General features: G+C 57.9%; 1 protein-coding gene across 1 annotated transcript; it reads right to left on the bottom strand.

Moving 5' to 3' along the window:
• Window positions 1-1893: 1893 nt before the first annotated feature.
• On the bottom strand, window positions 1894-20382 carry WSCD2 (WSC domain containing 2). Its single transcript, XM_076352876.1, has 8 exons — window positions 19815-20382; window positions 13602-13716; window positions 12181-12365; window positions 11028-11149; window positions 9801-9975; window positions 8668-8832; window positions 6120-6320; window positions 1894-3340 (listed from the first exon to the last, which is right to left on the bottom strand). The coding sequence occupies exons 1-8, from the start codon at window positions 20188-20190 to the stop codon at window positions 2988-2990; spliced, it is 1692 nt and encodes a 563-aa protein (XP_076208991.1). The 5' UTR covers window positions 20191-20382; the 3' UTR covers window positions 1894-2987.
• Window positions 20383-21324: the final 942 nt, after the last annotated feature.

Here is a 21324-nt window from a genome sequence, read left to right as displayed (position 1 = left end):
GATGGTTGGCTTTTCTTTCCAGGGGTAATATAAATTTTATTATTGCATGCCCGTCCCATGTGGTAAAAAAAATAGACTGGCATTTAATAAATAAATAAAAATAAAATAAAATAAAACATAAAACTTCAGAGTCTGCTTGCAGCTCGGCTGCGCGTGCGGGATGAGCAGCTGCCAGCAGGACGGTGAACGCTGCTCCTGCGTTAGCCAGGATCGAGGCGAGGGCACGGACCCCCGTAAGCCAGGGGTGCGTGTGTGTGCGTGGGCAACCAGAGGTGCTGCACACACTTACGGGGAGGCAATGACTTCCAATTGCTCCATTTCATTGCAAAAAAAAAAAAAAAAGCAATTGCGGTGAAATAAAGGCATTAAGCTCCAGCGAGCCTTAAAGCCACGGGGGGGGGGGAAATAAAAGGTAAGCTGATACCGCTGGTGCTCAGGGAGCTTCCTTCGTCCTTTCACTATCGGCTCTGAAGGGGTTTGGTGGAGGCGGCGGTGCCCCCCGGGCTGTGCGGATGGGGGGATCCCCGTGCTGGGGGTCGCTAGGCTGGGGGCAGCCCCCCTCCCCACGCCTCCCCTTCCGCCTTACAAGCTGCAGCCCAGGACCCAGAGCACGGTGGCTGCGCGCAATGTTGTCTCTTAATTGTTTTATCTCGGAGATTAATTGGTTTTTTGGGTTTCATTACTTCCGAGGGGCGGAAGGGAATGCTGTCCCTTCCGCAGACGATGCCTGTCAGAACAAGTCATGCCCGGCGTGCGTGTCGATCACTGCAAACCCAATGCTATAAAAAAAAGGCATTTTCACCAGCTCCAGATACGAGGGCAACTGGCCAAGAGAAAAGGAATAAATTGCACCGAGCCTGCTCTTGCTCCAGAGCCAAGGAAGGACAGGAGGCAACGGGAATAAAGCCCGCAGTAAATCTCCCCGCTACCACCATGCACCCGAATAAACCTGTGTTTAAGGACACTATAAAGGTAATAAAACTCCCAAGAAAGAGCCACTTTGGTTGCGTTGTCAGTGGTTTAGATGCAGGAATAACACTAATGTGATTAAAGGCGGGGGGAGAGGAGCCGTCCGCCAGTCACTCGCACGTCCCAGGGGACATCCAGCCCCTGGTCTGGGATGGGTGGGGGATGCCGGGGTGCTCGGGCGGCCCCACAAACACACGGGAAGGCAGAATAGCAACAAAATCTCTCCTTTAATAGCTGGATTGACCTGAGGATTTGTTCTGACCGAGGTAGGCAGCCCCGGGGCCACCGCAAGCGAAGGAGCATGGGGTCAGCTCGATTCCCGCTGCCGGGATGGGGCTCACTCACTCTCCTGGAAAACCTCCAGCCATTTGTCAAGGGAAGAATTAAAAACAGGGAAGCTGCTCCCTATAAATACATTTGCCCACCTCTGGCTCCCAGCAGCCCTGCAGAGACTCTGCGTGCAAAGAAACGGGGACCGGGAGCCCCCAGCTCTGGCATTGCTGCCCATGTCCGCTCCGCACGCACGTTAGAAAAATATATTTTATTTAAATTCTCCTTTTTTCTCCGTGGAGTTTTCTTTTCTCTCTTTGAATATAGATTGAGCGGTGTCTCTAGATTTTGACCTGTGCATGTATTTCTATCAAGATCAAGAGTTAAAAGCCAATCGTTAAATACCTAACTCTAGAAAAGGCTGCGTACAATATATGGCTTTTGCACCTACATCCAAAGGGGAGTTGCAGGTTGGAAGGGGGGGGGAGCTCATTTGCAGCAAAGCCAGGCTGGGGACGGGCTGGGAGGGCGGCGCGGGGTGGGGGACAGCCGGGGACCGCATGCAGCTCTGCACAAAGCCAGCCTGGCGAACGGCATCTTCCCGATGCGCACGGAGATCCTTTGGTTTCACTTGCTCATCGGCAGGCAGCGGGCGAGGGTGTGGGCAGGGCGGGCTCCTGCAGTGGGGACGCGGGCAGCAAAAAGCTCAGCCCCAGGTTTTGCTCCCCGCTGCCGTGCGGGCTCGATGCAGCTGGGCTGCAGCATGGCTCCTGCTCACAGCCCCCAAAACTGCTTCTGGGGGGCTCTTCTGGCACGTGAGCTTTCAAAATGAGGCACGGATGTGCTTGTGGGTCCTGCAAGCTCTTCTGTCCAGGGTCAATGTCCCCCTCTCGAGCATCACCCACACACGTCGGGGTGGCTCCCACCTGCAGCCCATGGGTGGGGGTCATGGGCCCCCCCGGGGCACCGGGGCTGGAGCAGTGACCACATGGATGGAGCAGCAACGTTGCCCGGTGCTGTGGCTGGGGATGCCAGCCTTGCCCCAGGGACCCCCCTGTCCCCACGCTCAAGGAGGGTCCCTGCGGAGCCAAGGGAGGGTGCGCAGGGGGGACACGGCCACCTTGTTTGGTCGCACCGCTCTCCCTGGCGCAGCCCTCCCGCTCTCCATAACCTCTAACCAGGATCCACGGGAGCATTGCCCACGCGGTGCCAACCCCCCCTGGCTCTTCTCCTTTGGGAAGGCCAGTGGACTCCATCCAGGGACGGGCAGCAGCCTTCCAGGGATGGCCAAGGAGCGAGGGGCGTTTGGGGATACCCACCCCAGGGGAGCTCAGCTCCTGTGGCACCGTGGCAGCGTGCCGGCACCGGGGGGTGCATCAGGCACGGCATGAGCAACGCAGTATCCCCGACAGCCAGCCCGGAGGGATGGCACAAATAACCCGCTGCACTGCCAAGGAGGGGTGCAGCAGCTGAAACAGGCGCGGGACGGAGCAGGAACCCTGCGGCGGGGAAGGCATCGTGCATCCCCTCGGCGGTGCCGCCATGCCCGGGTCCGCGTCGGCGTCAGCCAAGCAAGCTCAGCGATGGCTGGGGACTGTTCGTTGCTCGTGCAGGGAGTTGATTAACAGCTAATAGCAGCAGATGGAGAATTAAAAGAAAAGCCACCCACTGGGTGGAAGTAGGCAGAGGCCGGGGAGACCGAGCCTTTCCTCGCCACGCAGGGTCAGGTCCCCCTGCCACCGTCACCATCATCTCGGATAGTAGTCATCCGGGACTCCCGACAGGTTTCGGAGTTTCAGAGCTGTGTCCACCATTTTGATGTAGCCGCTGATCATCTTCCTCATCTCAGGGGTGTAAGGGTCGTACTCCAATTTTCTCAAGCCGGAACGCTTAAAGTTGCCGTCCTTCTGTCCCTCGACGCAGAGCAGCCTGTCCTCGCAGGCGGTGATGCCCAGCAGCCCCACCATCCGCTGCAGCTGGACGAAGAGGTCCCGCTTCAGGTCCTCGAAGTGCACCACCAGCACCTTCTTGCCGTAGCGCAGCCAGTCGAGGGTGTGGGTCGCCCACCACGGCGCATAGTTCGCCACGAACTCCGGCCACTCTGGAAGGAGCAGAGGACAGGGTTAGTGGGTGTCCCCCGTGTCCCCCGCATCCCCCATCCCAGGGCCACTGCCTGCACTCCCTGCTGAAATCTTTCAATTATCCTTCTCGCTAATTGATCCTCCCATAAAAATCAGGTGATAAAAAGGATAATGAAACATCGATAATAAGCCACAACTCTCCTGGCAGTGCCGTATACATCTATCTCACGATGCATAAAAGCTCTGGGTATCTGCCTCTTCCTCTTGTCCTCCCCACGAAACCAATGCCTGATTAATAGCTTAACTGTATTTAATTCCCTGAAGAATCATTAAACACAGTATCTGTTTCATTAAACAGATACAGGACAATTCACCTTGTGTAATCATATCACATAAAACTTTGCTTTGGAACCGCTCCAGGGATATCGTAAAATTAATGTCACGGAACCAAATGGGTGTTTCACGGCACCCGCGGCCTCTGCGGGCTCCACGCAGGGCTGAGAACGGGGTGGGGGAAGGAAAAGCCCCCCAGCACCGGCACCTGTGGGCGAGGCTGGGGAGAGGGCACGGCTTTTTTCCAAAATTGCCCCAAAATTAGTTCCTGGGAGAAGGAAACGGTTTGGAGAGCCAGGCTGCAGGAAGCAAGGCGCTTTCTGCAGGGAAGACTGGGGATGGGAGCCCCGCGCCCTGTCTTAATTACTCACCTTTAATCACTTTTTTTTGTCCTCTGGATGATTTATTTAACCACGCACCCAAGCACTAATTGCAAACTTGGCACAAATGAACTGGCCCCATTGAGCATTTGCTTCCCGCACTGGTGGGAGGGTAGGGTGGGTGCTGATGGTCCCGCGGGGACCCCCGGGCTCCACGGCCGGGGTCCTCCACAGGCTGAGCCCCCACGCAGAGTCAGCGAAACGGGGGTCTCCAACCCCTCCCTGGTGCTGAACCACAGCTCTCAGCAACCCTCCCAGCCCGACTGAAGTCCTCAAGCGATGGAAAATCTCCATCTTTCCGGGCAAGTTGTTCCAATGGTTAATTAACCTGACGATTAACCCATCAGCTAATTACGCCGTACATCCTCTGGAGGGAATTCGGTGATGTATTTTGATGCGCGTCCAAATTGGACCGTGCTGGGGTGGAGGGAAGGGTCCCCTCTGCCTGACCCCCCCTCCCCTCAGGGGCACGAGGTGTGGGACAGGCTTCGGGGGGGAGGGGTTGGGACCGGGAAAGCTCGGGAGCGTTCCCACGGTACTGGGGCTCCAGCGAGGGGATCATCCTGCATTCCCCCTCCCAGCTGTATCTGCAATTTGAAGTTGTCCTTTGGGATGCAGCAGATGGGGATAAAAACTAGCAAGAGGTTCGTACCCCACCACGGCGGGGGCGATGCCAGCCCAGGGACCTGCCCAGGGAGAAAAGCCACTGAGGAAGCAGTGGGACATTTCTCTTCCCTGGTTTTACGGGATTGGGGCGATGGGGAGAGCAGGGCTGGGCCGTCTCCGGCGCTGCAAGCACATGGCAATAACAAAATCCAGGCACATAACAGCAACAACAGCAAAAGCTCCCCTTAAATAAACTCTGAATTAAGGGTAGCAGATGTTCAATCAAGCTAAATATTTTAACTCTTTCCAATGAAGTCAATTCCACAACATCAATTTGTAAATTGCTATAATTAACAAGCCTCCATAATATGCCTGTGCATGGGAAAGGTAGCGTCTCCGGAGCAGCTGGGTGCACAGAAATAACACCCTGCCACCGTCTTGTCCATAGGGATGGGCTGGCGGCGGCCACCACTCCTGCTGCCGGCGCCAGCAAGAGGGAGAGCGCGGCAAAGGGGCAGGGGGCTTCCCCCAGCCGGGGATTTTGCAGGCACTGCCCTGCACATTGGCTGGGTCCATTCTCCTGCGCCTCTGCCTTGGGGAAGGACAGATAACTGGGGCTTGGAGGAGACCTCCTTCCTCCTGCTAATCAGAAACTCAGGCGCGTGTGAGATTGCACTGGACAGGCAGAGCTGGAGCGGCGCTGCCAGCCGGGAGGAGGATGGAGGCAGGTGAGTGACCTGGCAGCGGCGGGCAGGACCTGTTGCAGGTACTATTGCCTTAGGGAGTTATGGGGTTTGTTTCCACCCCACGGCGCTGCCCATGCGAGGGCTGGCTCTGCCGGAGAGCGAGGCTGCCCATCCACTTCTGACACCCACCACCCCCCCAGGCAGGGTGGTCCTGTTGGGATCTGGCTTTGGTGGCAGCATGGAGATGCTGCAGCCCCCACACCGATGCATATGCCCACCAGGTGACGGTGGAGATGTCTGATGGGTCCTGTTATTTTTTAACCTCTCCTTGCTCTCCACCTGCCCAGCCAAGTGTTCAGACCAGCTGCCCTTGGCCTCGAAGAGCTGCTCCAAAGAAGGGACAGAGTTTGGGGCCTTGGGCTCCTGCCCACTCGACCCATTCCCTCTCCCTGCTGGCACCAGGCTGCTGTCAGACTTGTGTCCCTGGGCACTGCCACCTCTCTGCTGCTGCCCATGTGGCCCAACGCAGCACCGAACAGCTGAGCATCTCTGCTTCCCCATCCCGTCCCGTCCCATCCCATCCCATCCCACCCATGCAGGAGCCCTTGGCCGTGCAAGGTGGATGCTGCGGGTCGTGCTGGTTGCAAGCCCAGGAGATGCCCCTCCAACATGGGGACCAGGCTTGAGCTCTGCTGGGCTTTAACAACAGCCTCATAGCTCCGGCGGCCAGGCTGGAGCTTGCCCACCTGGGTCCTGTGGAAGCGGGGCAGGGGCAGCCAAGCCCACCAGCCTACCTTTGCCCTTCCAGTGGGCGTGAGCCGCGAAGCCGATGTGCCCCCCGTATTTGCGGTTGAACTCCGCCATCAGAGCCTTGTAGGGGTTTCGGATGAGCAGGATGGCTGAATCGAAGGATTCAATCTCCTTCTGGCCGCTCTCGTGGGTTTTGATGCAAATCGTCCTCCCGCTTCGCCAGTGGTCCCTCTCGCCCTTGAACCCTGCCGGGACAGAGCAAGCGGGCGCCTGAGAAGTGGCCAGTGACGAAGTTAATAAAAATAATAAAAGCCGGGGAAAGGGAATGACGGGGGGGGGGATATCAGGTTGCAAAATACAGCTGGATAAAAGCAGTTGGGGCCTGAAGTAGAATTTGCATCCCTCTGCCAGATGGAAATCATTTATTTGCCTGAGTTGTGAGTCAAGCCATGATGTAAAATTCATGTATGAGAGGGTGGGTAGCGGGCACGGGGACCGAGCAGGGCTGCCTCTTCCCAGGCCATGCTCGGCTCTTCTCAGCGAGGTGGTCTGCAACAGCCTGATATTGCACAGCCCAGCTTTCCTCCAGGGCAAAGCACACTGGCATTAAATAACTGCATACTGCATTAATATACCTTATGCTTATATTGGTGGGGTCAAGAACATATTTTTATAGCTATAATCTCCTTGGCCACAGCATTTAAACCCTCCCAATAAATTAAAAAAGGTAAAAAACCCCAAGCCTGTGGGGCTGCAGATGAGTCCAAGGGCTGCAGTGATGCCGTGGGGGGTCCAGAGAGGGAACCACCGTCCCCCATGTCCCCTGCACGGAGTATAGGGGCTGAGCCCGGCATCGCTCCCAGCCCCTCTGAACCCCCGGCCCCTGTAAAGCACAACCCAAACTACCCGGGAACAGTGTGTGGGCAGCGGAGCTGAGCTGAGGGGGGAGATAAGCTGTAAGTAGCTGTATTACATCAATTATAGATGTGTAATTTGCTTTCGGCAGCCATGCCGTGCGACGCAGGGACGTGATGGCTAATCTGCCAGTTGCCTGGATACCTCCGGGCCCTCCGACGCGCTCAGCCTAGAATAAACATGAAACCTGCACTCGGTCGGATGCAAAACCTTGCTAAGGCTTTCACCCGGTGATGCTCCCCTCCGTGGGACACGCGATGCCAGCTGCACCCCAGGTGGATGCCAGCACCGGGGGCTGATACAGCCCGGGCTTCCTCACTCAGCGCAGAGCATCTCCATCTCTGAAGGGCTGAATTTGGCAAATCTTGAAGAAATGTGCATCGCTGCCTATGGTGTCGGGCAAGCAGGGCTTTAGGGGGTACGCTAGGTACAGACCTCGGCCAGCTGTGCAGGTACCCCGGGTACAGACCCCACCAGCTACGTGAGTACCCCAGGTACAGATCCCAGCTCCACCACGGCCAAGGAGGGAAGGAGGATTTCCTCTCAGAGCCGCAAAAGCGGAAGGAAAAGCAGGAGAAACCTTCAAGGTCTACGAATAAAATCATTGTAAATGGCTATAAAATGGGGGAACTGGTCTTTTCACTCCCCCTTGCGATATGGTGGGTTATTGGGAGGAGCTGGCTTCTGCCTGAAAAAGCTCGTGCCTGCCTCGAGCTTTTTTTTGGCTTGAAACTTATTCTCGTTGCTTAATTTGGGGTCCCCAAAGCCCACATGCTATCGGCTTTGGTACCAATACAGTGGGCACAGCGCTGCTGCTTTGCCCTGGATGGCACAAGAGGTGGGAGCAACAGCATCCCTCCTCCATTAAATATTTACTGGGCAAATATCTGTGTCGTCCAGGATGGGAAGATGGATCTCCACCAAATCCTTCAGCCCAAGGAGAACAGGCAAACGAGATCAGTTCCCTCCTCCATCCCCCCCCTTCCTGTGAGCTCATCGGCGCTTCTTTGCACTGCAAATATTCATTAGTTTGGGTGTCAGTGTTCCCCGGGTGCCCTGATATGTCACTTTTTTTTATCTGCAGCTACCTGGGAAGCACATGGGGACGTTTGTACTCCAGGATACTGGTGCCACCAGCACCACCCGCCCCCAAATCCTGAAGCTGCAAGGCTGCACGAGTCCTTCTCACCACACAGCTGTGACTTTCTTCTGCTTCTCACTTTATACATCCTGGGACGAGAGTGCCAAGCCCGCAAACACCAGCTCCTGGGGAAATCTGATCACAAAACCCCATCGGCCTTTTGTTGGGGGAAAAAAAAAATGCAGGAATTGCCTTGTTTGCCAGGGTTGGAGCTGCTCTGGTTCCTCCTCTAGAAAGTTCAAACCCACGGCGGGTTAAAAACCACCAGCGTGATGGAGAAACCCCAGTTCTGCCCCAAACTGGTCCTGGCCAAGGTTAGTGGGCAGCATGGGGAGGTTATGGGCAGGGCACATGTGATGTCGGGTCTCCCCGATACCCTTTGAACCAGGACACATCCAGCACAAACCATCCCATGGAGCAGCATCGGTGGTACCTGGTTCTGCCCTCCCCTTCCTGCAGACCCACGGGATGACACTAGGACCTTCTCCCAGCTCAGGTGGGACCGGTGCACCCCCGGCAATGAACCCCCCTCTCACCTTTGTTGTAGAGAGACCCATCGAAATAGTAGCTGCCGGTGTAGAAGCCAGTGGCCAGCTCAATCAGGTGGCGTGCCCAGGTGTTGCCGGCACCGGGGAAGCTGGCCAGGGCCACCAGCTGCTTGGCACGGGTGGGGAGAAACCTCCTGTCCATGCAGCGGTTGTCTGCAGCGAGAACCGGCCAAGGCACGTCAGGGCTGTGGCATGGTAACGTGCTTTTCCTACAGAGATATCCCTCTTCCTTGCGGCATGCTGCTGCCTCCTGGGAAGATGCTGGGACAGGGTGCGAGGAGGTGGCTGCTATAGGGAAAGGCACCCTGTCTAAAGCACATAGGGACACCCCAAAGAGTCCTGAACACTCCAAAGAGTCCTAAACACCCCAAAAAGACCTAAGAAGAGGGCAGGAGGTGCTCTGCCATTACCGGCTGCTTGCTGCCTGCATGATTAGGGGAGAGTGAGTAACATGGGTGCATTTGCCAAGCAATGCCCCTGCTTTTTGTATTGACAAATGCACAAGCGTTTCCAGCAAGGCCTCAAACGCCGAAGTAGGGATTGTGTCAAGACCGAGCCACTCTGAAGCAAAAGCCCCTGAATTTGGGTCCTCACTCCATTCAGCCCTTTCCTCTCCCAGTAACAGGTTTCCCCTTGCCCTGTACTTCCCTGTCTCCATTGGTCCCACCACTGGGACCTGCAGGGCGGTGGGGGACAGGAGCCTTCTCTGTGCAGCCTCCCGGGGACTTTCTCCCTGGCCACAGCTTTTTCCCCCCATATTTTTCCCTGGAGCCTGTTTCCCCCTGGCTGGCAAAGCTCCGGCTCACTGGTACTGCCGGTGACAAGGTGGGACAAGCGCCGGCAGGGAGGGATCCTGCTGGAGGCAGATGGCAAACTGCTCTCCCCTGCAGCTGAGTCAGGCAGTAATTAAAGCTGTTTGTTCAGGGGAGGATTGATTTCCCAGGAAATTAAAATAAATGGTAATTTTTAATGAAAGCCAAATACACGCTGCAAGCTCACGCTCACTTTCTGCCAGCGTCCCCGGGAAGGGGTTGGGAAATGGGTGCTGGCACCCGCGCTGGAGTGGTCCCTGCCCGTCCCCCTGCCTGGCAGCAGGCAGGGAGAGCCCGGCGCCGGCTTACCTTGCACTTGGGTCTGGTAGACGAGGAGGTATTCGGCAGTGCCGCAGCTCTCAAACTCCTCGCCAGCGCATTTCTGGGCGCAGAGCTGCTCGTCCTCGCGCTCGTGCAGGGTGAAGAGTGTGGTGGGGAAACCACAGCGGCAGGCGGTCCCGGCCAGGGCTGACAGTGGGTACTCCTGTGGGGACGGGCAGAGGGAGGGCAGCCAGCAGCACCATCCCCGTCCCCCACGGCAGACCCTTCCTCTGCCCCCCGCACCCGTCCTCGCCACCCTGGCCCCACTGTGCAGCACAGGGCGGCTTGCAGCATCCTTCCAGCCAGCTGCAGCATCCCTCGAGCCGGTTGCACAAGCAGCTCGTTGCTGACACCCAAAAACACCTGAGCCCCAACTTTCCCGTGGCACAGCCGAGCTGCCTGCTGGTGCAGGCAGCAATGCACCGGGCGCTGGTGCTGCCGGCAGAGCCGTGGCACGTCATTTGTGAGTTTCCCACCCACACCAAGGTTACTAAGAGCCCATGGATGGCCCTGCGGCAGCCTCGCTGGCGTTTCCAAGCCCGGAGTTACAAGACCCATCTGGTGGGTGACAGATGATTTACCGCCAGGCTGTGGCAGCGCCGGGTTAATCGAGGGGCTCTGGTTATTTACATCTCCCGGCCCCAGCTCTCCAGGCAGCAATGGGAAAGTGGAGCCAGCGACGGAGCAGCTGCTCATATTTAACTGGTGCGATGGTTTATTCCCCACCGTTCTCTGCTGGGGAGGCCACAAAGGGAGGACAGGACTGTCCCCACCTGCAGGCCTTTCTCTTCCTCTGCCTGATAATTTACCTAATTTTAATTAATAAATACTCCAGCAATGCCCACTGCCAGCCTTTCCCCTGCCTGCTTATAGGCATCATGCCCTAGGAGCAAACTGCACTGCAGCATCCCTGGACCAGAGCAGGACCCCGCGATGCTCCTGCCCAAACCCCCCCTGGGGCGGCTGCTGCCTGCTGGGGGGGGCAAAGCCACGGGGAGCAGGCAGGGCAGGCAGCGGGTGCTGCCCCTGCGGGGAGCTGCGGGCCAGTCCCTCCCCGCGGCAGAGACACAGACAGTCAATACGATCGTTTGTAGTTTGGATATACATAATTGTTATAATAAATGGGATTAAAATTTACCCAGTGTGACCCTTTCTGATGATGAAGATTTAGATGATTAAGCTTTTGACCTGCACCTCCCCCCCGCCCTCCGGTACCTTCTCGGTGCAGAAGTCCACGCACTTGTCCACCGACATGTTCAGCATGAGCTGGCTGACGGGCAGGGCGATGGAGATGTTGTCCGGCCGGCGGAAGCACCCCCGAAATATTGCGCTGCCGTCTGCGAGGGAGAGAGGTCACAGCGGCACTGAGAGCGATGCTGGCCTGACCATGAGGAGCAGGGTCTGCACCCCAAAAATGACGCCGTTGCCACCCCGCGCGCCCCAGGCTCGGGAGCAAGAGCCTCTGCGTGCCCCGGTGTCCCCATCCCCATCCCCCACCGCTCCTCTCCAGCCGCCCATCGGCACAGCGGCTGCTTTTCTCCAGCTCTCGTCACCCTCTGGCTGCGAAGCCGCGTTTGCTAACAAGCTCGCCCGGCTGCTTACGGTGCAAAATCAGAGCAAAAGCCCTGGCAGCAAAATCAGGTTTATTTTTTCCTCCCTATTTTTATCAGCTCGGTGATCCCAGGCTGCAGGAGGGATGGAGCTAGTGAGGAGAGCAGGGTTGGGTCTGGCCTGGTCCCCCCACCGGCATCTGTGCCCCGAGGGGTCCCATCCCGGGTCCTCACCCACCGCTGCACGTACCCGGACACCCTCGGCCCCTCTCCGGGACTGCTACTCCACCGGGTACGTGGTGGTGGTAGCTCTGAATGTTGCCACCCTCTTTCCCCTTGCTTGGGGACGAGGAAGGAAAAGCAGCAAATGTGGGTAATTATAGTGCTGCCTAATTGGGAGCCAAACAAGCGCTTCTGACAGGGAGCACCCTTGGCTCTCTCTGGCGCTCCCGCACATCCTTCATCCCGCAGCCAGCTCCACCGGCAGCGCACACTGAATGCAACGATGGTCCTGTTTGGCCATCAGGAAAGAGGTCTTCATCCAAAGTCCCCCAAAATGCCCTGAATTCCTGGTGAGGTCCTTGGGGCTCCCTGCTCCAGCCCGCGCTGGCCAGCAGCCATCCCCACAGGGGGGTCCCCGCGGTTCGCAGGAGCAAAACTACCCCAGCTGCAGACCTGAACCGCTTTCCAACCACCTCTCCCAAGCTGTGACCCAGCTTACGCAGCACAGGAACGCCGGGCCTTGCCCCCGCTGGCACCACAAGGGGTTCCCCCATTTCGGGGCCGAGCCGGGAGCCGCATCGATGCTGCCGACTTACATCTCCTGGCGGACTCCTGGGCCAGCTCCAGGCGGTAGATGGAGAGGCGGTTGACCCCGCCGCAGGTGTTGCTCCTCTCCCCCTTGCACTCCATGTTGCACTCGGACTCGCTGGCATTCGACGCCTGGACCTTGTGCCCGCAGTAGCACTCGGCGCCAAATTCCAGCCCTGCGTAGAGGTAGCCCCTGGGGAGAGGGAGATGGGGGGGGCTTAGCGTGTCCCCAGGCATACCCCCGGCTCCACGGGGTTTTGCGGGAGCATCCCCACTGCAGCCAGCTCACACCCAGCGCTGGAAGCAGCACTGCATCCCAAGGATGCATTGTTGGATTAGATGATCATTGTAGGTCCCTTCCAACTGAAAATACTCTATTCTATTCCATTCTATTCTATTCTATTCTATTCTATTCTATTCCAAGGGAAAGGGCTCCACGGGCCACAGAGATCATAAAGCAGGAGACAGAGACATTTCTTACAGGCAGGGAGGATGTAACGGGTGATGGTGGAGCAGGAATAAGTGACAGGGACTTTGCTGGGCTTCAAAGTGGGAGAGCTGTGCTGCTCGGTACAGATTGGATTTGAAAGGGGGAGGATTGCAGCACAGGCGGGCACTTGCCAAGTGTCAGCAGAGCTGGAAACCCGCTGGAGAGGGGCAGTGCCGGGCTGGCAAGTCCCACCGCGGGGCTGCCAGCGCTGCGGAGGGGCTCTGGCATGGAACAGCCCTGCATCAGCACTGCTGAGGATGCCCCGCAGCAGTTGGCTCGGCTCACGGCACGTGTCCGTCACGGCGAGCATCCTGCTGAGGTGGATGAGCCCTATGCAGGGGACGTGCCACTGCCCCAGTGATCAGTGATGGCCCTTTGCAGCATCGTCCCCAGGTGCTGTGGGATGCTGCACAGATGGGCTTCGGCTCCAGGGGAGTTTGGAGGCAACAAACTGCCTGCAATGCCGCCCGCCCCACCGGCACAGACCACATTTAGGGCACATCCTTCGTGTAACGTTAGGGAAAGGAGAAAACTTCTGCAGCAAGGGATCCATGTGTCTCCCCAGCTTCTCACAGACGCGCTTTGACAGCTGGGAAGGTCTGGGAAGGGTATTTTGGTGGGGGACGGCGTTTTGGTGGGGCCACCCCTGGGTGGATGGAAGTGCTCAAGGCTCCCCCAGCACCGAATTGGAGCCCCCTGCCCCGTATGAGGATGGAGCCCATCATCCCCCCTGACCTTTTTCTGGGGGAGGAAACTGGGGTCCTGGAAAACACCAGTGAATTAAAAAAAAAAAAAATCAAAATGACATAAATCTAAAGAAAAAAGACGGAAGGCGGGACGAAGAGGAGGGGAGCAGCCGGGGCAGGGAACTGTGACGGCAGAGAAACACTGGTGGTGTGTGGGAATTGATGAAGACGTGGTGCCCATCTCCCGCCCTACCGTTCGGCACAGTTGTCCTGGCAACGGAAGACTGTCATCTTCTTGTAGTCAAAGAAGGACACGCCGCGCAGCGTTCGCCGGCGAGTGTTGTCCACGTAGCAGCCGACATATCTTGCTGGGGGGAGGGTAGAGGAGAGGGGGGTAAGAACCAGCTGGGGCTGAGCCCACCAATTCCCACCCCCCTCTTTTGATTTTTCCCTAAACAGGGATGCGCAGCAACGCGCCCTGTTCATTTGCTTTATAAACACGTGCTCTGGGTACATGCCCCTGCAAACACTGCAAGGAAAGGTAGGCAAAGCCCAGAAACACCCACTATGGATAGAAAGGATGCTGTGGCTCTGCACTGAGGCTTCTCCTCTCTGTCCTCTTCCTTCCCACCAGCTTCAAAACTGAGCAAAGTGGCTCCAAAAAGAGATGAGTTACATGGTAAAATAACCCATCCCCTTCACTCTGCCCGGCCAGGAACACAAGGGTAGGCAGAATGGAGAAATACGGGTTAATACAAATTTTCCTCAGCCAGCAGCTCATTTTCCCCAGCCCCAGACATCGATGTGAAGGATATTTGCCCAGCGCTAACACTTGGCAAAGTAAAGGCTAATGCCTGTGCTGAGAGCAAATGAAGATGCCAGTAGACAGGGAATAGAGCTGAATAAATAGTTACGATGAAATCATTTATTTGACAAATGTAGCCTTTCCCAATAATCTGAAAACAAACAGCCGTCTCCTCGCCTGCGTGCCTGTTGCGTCACTCTGTGTCGGCTGCGGGCTTTTGTTAGGGGCAAGCTGGTCCATGAGCCGTCCCCGGGCAGCCCTGTGCCGCCAGCACCTGCCCTGTCCCCGCTCAGTCTCCTCGTTAGGTGCCCTCATTAGTGCCCCACTCCTGCTCCCACCTGAGCATTTGCTGTGGGGAAGACGTATTGCCGCCAACGCAGGGTTGCAGTGCTGGTGCAAGGATGCTCAGCACCTTCGCTGCCACTGCTGCCCAGGGAGGACAGGGGTTTCGGGAGCTGGTGGGATTAGCCATCCGGTAATCAGCTAACGAGGTGTCCATTAATGTGTTCTGGCAGAGGACATGCAGGTCGGCCACCCAGTGCGGGTGCCCCAGGGAGAGGGGAGGGCAGCCCCAGGGACCAGTGGCCGGGTCTTACCGGCCCCGGGGGCAATGGCAGAGCTGGCTTGGAATCCCAAACCAGTCTGGTTCACCTCGCTCCCTGTTTCAGATACACATCCTCGATGAATATAACAGCAAACTATCGCTTTTCATTACCCTGAAATATCTGCTCCACTCTCAGGGCAATCTTCTGCAGGACGCTGGCCAAGGGGCAACCCTGTCCTGGAGAAATCCTTTAGCCCGTGCGGTGGCCACTGGCCTCTGGCTTTGAGATGCCGCTGCGGAGTCCCAGCGTGGGTACACAAAAGGAGAGGCTCCTGTCCCTTCAGGGCCACCGGATCCCAAGCCAAGGAGTTGTTTTTCACAGCACCAAACACCCCTCCAGCTGTGCCACCCATGGCTCTGGCCCCAGCACCCCGGCCGAGGGGTTCTGGGAAAGCACTGGGACATCTGGCAGCACAGGACTGGGCAGGAGCAGAGGTGAGGGCTCCCCTGCTGTGGTCAAGAGTGAAGCCATGGCTCTGGGCAAGCAAGGTGCATCTTCCCATACATGATTACCACCCCGTGTCTCTCCTTCCATCTCTGTGTCTCCATCACACACCAAATTATCCCACTAATAGCAGAGCATCTCTACATGTGTACCAAACCACACTATGGGATAATACTTCTCACCTCCGGCTTGCATTTTGCATCTGTTGGGGGGTCCCTGAACCAACTCCACGTGTACACCCCATCGATGGTGTGCCCCACACAAAGACCCCCACCCTCCCCACCACCCTGCACGGCACAGGCCCCACCAGTGCTGCAAACCGGCTTCCCTGAGCCAGCCTGGAGGAAGGTGGAGGAGAAAGACTGAGAGAAATGTGCCTGATGATAACTTTAACCACCAAAGAGTCGTAACTCATTGCTCCCAATTACTCGCAGCATAACGTGGCATTTCCGCAGCGCTGAGCAGGTTTCAGCAGGTCAGCTCATTTTGGTCATGACAGATCTAAGCGGTGCAGGATTACTCCAGTCATTTGCACAGAACCGGTGACTGATGTGCATTACCTTCAACCCATTGCTCTTGACATATGCGTGCTGCAACTTATTAGGAAGGCAACTGGAATAATTAAGGAGATACGAGGACAATAAGTGAAGGAGGGGCGAGCAGAGGGAGATGCTGAAAGGTGCGTGGTCGGGTTAGGCACAGCTTGCAGGAGGGTGCTGAGCAGCGAGAGGGGAACCTGCCCCAGCACGCAGCTCTCATGGGGTCAAGAGGAATTTCGGAGCACGTTGGAAACATGCGTGTGAACAGACACACAGATCCACCCAGCAATAAGTCATCAAATTCCCCAAATGTCTCACTCTTCCAGGAGCTAGGCTGGTCACTGGGGCCACTGGCATTGCAAATTCATGTTTAACATCTTAATGTAAAGCTTAACGTAAAGTTTGGTCTTCCAGAGAGCACCACAGCTCTTGGCTGTGGCGCAGCACATGCGCACAAACTGCTTTGGCGCTGGGGTCCCTGTCAGGTGTGGGCAAGGGGTGCAAGCAGGGACCCCCTGGGTGATGCGCCCCCGCTCAGGGCCAGCTGGTGATCCTGCTTGCATGGGGAAGCGAGTCGTACCCCTGCAACGCCGCCCCGACCCACGGGGTGCGCTCAGGCTGCTCCCCTGCCCCGGCAGCAATCACTTTGGGTCACTAATGACCCCCCCGGGGAGCATCCCAGCAAATCCCAGCAAATCCCCCAGCCATGCTCTCCAGAGCGGCGCCATCGGGACGCAGCTCCTGTGAGCCGGGCGTTGGCACTGCTGGTCTGCCTGGGGGCAACACCTCCTCCCTGCTCGAGCAGCCCCAGCCCCTCGCCGGGTTCTCCCAGCACCCACCGCCGCAAGCTAAAGGCAGAACAGAAGTGTTTTTACAGGGCTGTGCTGCAGGGTGATGCTTGAAACAAATATCTGCCCTTGATCTTCCAGCTGGTTGATCAAAAGCCTCGCGCTGGGCACTGAGCCCTCCCAGCCCCCCGCCGCTCCCTCTGCAGCTGTCTGCCCAGCAGAGCACCGATGGCTCGCCGACGATGGGCTGGGGGCTCACCCCTGGCATGTGAGAAGGGAAATGCTCCATGTGAGCACAGGAAAGAGCAGGTGGATATTGGTGGCAGCAGCTTCAGGAAGGGTGACCCATGCTGACCACCCCTGGGACAACTGCACTGGTGTCAGAAGATATAGGGACGTCTTCGGCTGCGTGCCTGGGGTGGCTGGTCCCCCTTTCTTCATGGCATTGCTCGCTCGTGTGTCACAGGGAGCCCAGCCCCAGCCGGGAATGGCTGGAGACGTCCAGCAAAGGACCAGAGATGGATGTGGGAGAGAGGAAGCGATGCCGGGCATTGCCAGGCTGGGGCCGGTGCTTGCTCCCCCCAGCTTCACCGTCCAAAAGTGCCCCCAGATTTGAGGCAGGAGATGTGCCTTCGCACAGGGATGCAGACGAGCCAAAGCCGTTCCCTGGCAGACGGGGCTGCCCTCAACCCGTGCCTTGGCCTGACCCTGGAGCTCCACCAGCGCAGCCAGGAGAGGGAGGAGGAAGAAGAGGAGGCGGAGGAGGAGGAGGAGGGAGGCACATCACCCTGGCAAACCAGAGCCACACATCACGCTAGCTAAACCAGAGCTGTTTTTAGGAGCAGTATTCCCTCTGGAATGATTTCACGTGGCAGAGCTTCCACAGACGCCTTGTTAAGCCGTCTCCTGCTTAATTACCACCACCATTAAAACCTGCCTGCTCCTGCCAGACGGCCCGGGGAAGCAGCAGGCACTTTGGAGAGGAGCAGGAGAGCGAGGCGCGTACTCAGCGCCCGTCCCCCCGAGGTTCTACCAGCCCCGTGGGCACACCAGGCACGCTGGGCTCGGGGGATTTCTCAAGCTGGAGAATTTCTCCGCACCATCCTGCTCGGGAGCTGCCAAGATGCTCGTGTGGTGGCACCGCATCCCCTCCAGCTGCCACGTCTGCGCTGCTCCCATTAACCGCTGCCCATGCCAAGCCTTCCCATGTGAGATTAAAAAGGGGGAAGATGATATTCCCAGACCACCTAGGAGCAGCTAATGCCAGTGATGCCTGAGCCCAGCATCCCTTCCCCGTCCCTCGCAGCCCCCACCATGGCCGGGCATGGGGAGGCGGCGGTGCCAGCAGAGGTTAATCGCAGTGGACGCGTTGCATATGGCCGGGGTCAGGAGCGCTGCTTGGGGTTTTTATGGTGACTGACAGCTTGGGCTCACGAACCATCTGGTGAGGATTCGCTAAACGTCAAATCGCATTAATGGAGCAACGCAGCCACACGCACCTCAGAAACGCTCCCGGAGACCCCTCTGCACGAGGGCACAACGGGGAAACCCCCTTTCGTCTCATTTTAGCATGAGAAAGTCCCTTAAGCACCACAAGCCATTTTTCCTCCTGCTTCCAAGCCTGGACTGCACATCTTGCCCAGAGTGAACCTGAGCACAGACCTGCTGTGGGGCCGGTGGCTGGGGAGGAGGCCCCTGTGCCCCGGGAGCAGCCTGGGTCGGGGGGGACCAAGCCTGGCTCAGCATGGTGACCCCTGTGAAACCCCCAGTTTGCCATGGGGTTGGGGGTTCCTGCTTCTCTCCGAGCCACACACCCCCTGCTCCATCAAGGGTCCGGGGAGCTGTGGCTCCCAGCCCGGAATGCCTGGGGAATTGCATGTGCCAAGCCCCACGGGGCAGCTCCTGTCCAGCTTTGGGGCACAGGCTTGCTCACACAGCAGCCTTCACAGGCACCGGGGCTCCCCGTGAACGTGCATCCCCCCACCAGAGATTTCGCCCACCCTGGGGCTCAGGAGAGGGGAGCGAGCACCGACAGGCAGAGAAGAGCCCGGCAACATCCCAACACCTCTCCAGCAGTTACCGCTCCCGCTCCCAATTCCCTTCTGAGTTTCCTTGATCAGCTGATGCTGCAGCTCCTGCCCCGAACGCCAAGGCATCCAGCACACCGCTGCCGCAGCTGCGCGGCGCTGGAGCAATAACCTGGATTGCTCCTTCTCGCCAGCCCACTTTATTAACGACAAGAAATCGTAATGGCTTTCACAGCAGCTGAAGGCCGGAGATGCTCCTTCGCCGGGGGGGGGGGGGCTGCAGAGCCGGCAGAGAGGGGACGCGGGGTGTGTTTGGGTGAGGTTTGCTGGCACTGGGTGCTCGTGGGTGCCAGCGTGGGAGGTGGTGAGCTGAAAAACCACTGGGAATGCAAAAGCCCTGACAGGCAGCTCCCAGCCACCCGAATTCAGAGCGAGCGTGCGACTCTGTCTGCATACAGCTGCCTTCAGGATAAATAGATGACATTTTAAAAATCAATGACAACTACTACATTCGCTTATCCTTGTTCAATAATAACGGTCCCACTTGACAACACACCACGCACCCCAGGCAGCAGCCAGGCAGGGGTCTCCTGGCCAAGAGAGGCCAAACCCCAGCCCTGCCTGTACCCATGCCTGCCTGCACTTCAGTGCCTGCAAGGCAATCGCAGCCAGCCCCTGCCTGAACATCCCAGCAATGCAAACAACAGGCCACAAATCTGGTTTTAGTGTTCATTGGGGCCAACAGAATTAAAACTGAATTTGGCCCGTGGCACAGCCAAAGGATGGGATGAAGATGGGGTGCAGCCTCTCCCCAGCTGGCACCCCCAAAAGCACCTGTCCCAGCAAGGTGCGACTCGGAGCTTGATGATGCACAAGTGGGAAAGAGTGAAAATGGAAAAATGAAAGTGGATTATTGGCACTTGGGGAAGGAGGAAGGAGGAGAAGGAGGGAGAAGATCTTTCTGGGAACATCCTCAGGACCAGTGGTCTCCAAAGCGGGGTGCTGCGCCCCAGGGGATGCACAGGGCAGTCCATTGGGGTGCGGGAAGAAAATCTGAGCGCTCGAGTAGCACATGCATATGATTTATAAATAAATAAATAAATACACATTTACTGGGGCTGCGTGCCCAGAAATTTGTTCCTGGTAGGGGCGCACGACCAAACCAGCTCGGAGACCGCTGCCCCAGCGCACGAGGCTTTCCCTGGGAGAGGCCAAGAGGAGGGACCCCCACCCGGACGCGTGTGTCCCCAGCCCTTACCTCTGTCCTCCTCCTTCTCGCGGCCACTCCTGCCCCTGAGCACCCGGCTCTGGGTGCTGCCGTAGTCTCCAGCTTTGCCCCTCTCCGCCGGTTCCTTGGAGGTGCTTTTGAACCAGGGTCCATGCCGCCGTCCCCCCTCCGGCATCGTCGCTGCTGCCTTGAAGCCACGGCTCAGCTGCATCACCCCCAGGTAGGGCAGCCCCGGTCCCTCGCCGGCCCCGGGGCCGTGCTGGCTCCCCGTCACTGTGGGCTCCCCAGCGAAGCCCGAGTGCAGGAAAACCAAGCTGCCAGCCGCCAGGTAGAGAGCCAGCAGTGTGAAGAAACGCACAGGTTTTCGCCGAAAATACCGCTGGAGTTTTACCAATAATTTGGCCATAGCGTCTTCATCCCTTCCCCGGCAGCTGGCGCCGTGGGGGAGCTGCTCTCCTGCCCCAGGGATGCTCAGAGGGGGGTTTTGCCCCCCCCCCAGGCTGGAGGTGGCTCCCAGGATGTACCAGGGGAGCAAATGGGTGCCCCAAAACCGCGGTGGGGGCTGCAGGGTAAGGCCGTGCAAAGCTATTGCCTGACCCTATAAAGTCCAGGAGGGCTGGGGAAGGCAGCGGGGGCAGATTTCGGGGCCCCCCCACCGTGCATGGGGGGGATTCTCCAGCGCTGGCTGTCACCGCCGTCCCCAGTTTATTCTCCTCCCGGCAAAGCCCCCCAGCCGTGCCCCAGAGACTCGGCTGATGGAGGGATCATGTTAAGGAAATCGAGGGTTTGAAGGTGATTTGAAAGCCGATCAGCTGACGCAGCTCTTCTCGCTCGCCTTTCCGCTCGGCGGCACCGGCTCTCACAAGCATCTCTCTAATGGAAACGGCACCGTCGCCCTTTCAGACAAAGAATGAAAAGTCCCTGGACCGTCTCAGGGCCTGAAACGCTGACTGGGACCCTTTGTCTAACAAAGCCCCATTCATCTCACTCCCAGGGCAAGAAATCCTCACCTGCAAATCAAAGAGAAAGGCACACTTAGGAAAGCGTCCCAGGACATGGGGAGGATTGCAGTCCCCGTCCCCCCACGGGGCGAGGAAGGATGCCCGGGCTCTCCTTTGCCTTTCAGCCCTGCAGAGGGGCAGTTCAACCTCCCCCCCAGCACAAGGATGCTGGACAGGCAGGAGAAGTTGGTGCAGTGGGAGCGATGCTGGCTTCCCCAGTCCCGGGCTTAGGGACAGGCATGTGGGGGTGAGCCCCGACTCCAGAGCCCACACAGTTCTGTCTGGTCGTGCAGGAGAGGTGCTATAGGAAGGCTCTGGGGCACATGGAGGATTTCTGATTTCACCCAATTTCACCCACAAGAGGATGAGCTGTGCATGCACACATCCACATGTGCATGCACATGCATGCACACACATACATATGCACGCACATCCACACACTTGTGCACACACATGCACACACACACATGCACACGCATTTCACCCCTAGACCTGAACGTGTCTACGCACCGGCTAGCCCTGAGCGAAGCCCCCAGAAA

This window comes from Aptenodytes patagonicus, chromosome 15 (assembly GCF_965638725.1).
Source record: "Aptenodytes patagonicus chromosome 15, bAptPat1.pri.cur, whole genome shotgun sequence".
NCBI classification, from domain to species: Eukaryota; Metazoa; Chordata; class Aves; order Sphenisciformes; family Spheniscidae; genus Aptenodytes; species Aptenodytes patagonicus.
The sequence above is the reverse complement of the archived record's forward strand: the minus strand, read 5'-3'. Positions and strand labels throughout refer to the sequence as shown.

Coding starts and splice junctions, on each gene's coding strand:
- WSCD2 (XM_076352876.1), bottom strand. CDS start 20,190: ATGGCCAAATTATTGGTAAAACTCCAGCGGTATTTTCGGCGAAAACCT. Junction 13,717..19,814: donor CGAGAAGGAGGAGGACAGAG/GTAAGGGCTGGG, acceptor CCCTCCCCCCAG/CAAGATATGTCGGCTGCTAC. Junction 6,321..8,667: donor TGGGTCTCTCTACAACAAAG/GTGAGAGGGGGG, acceptor CTGTCCCGGCAG/GGTTCAAGGGCGAGAGGGAC.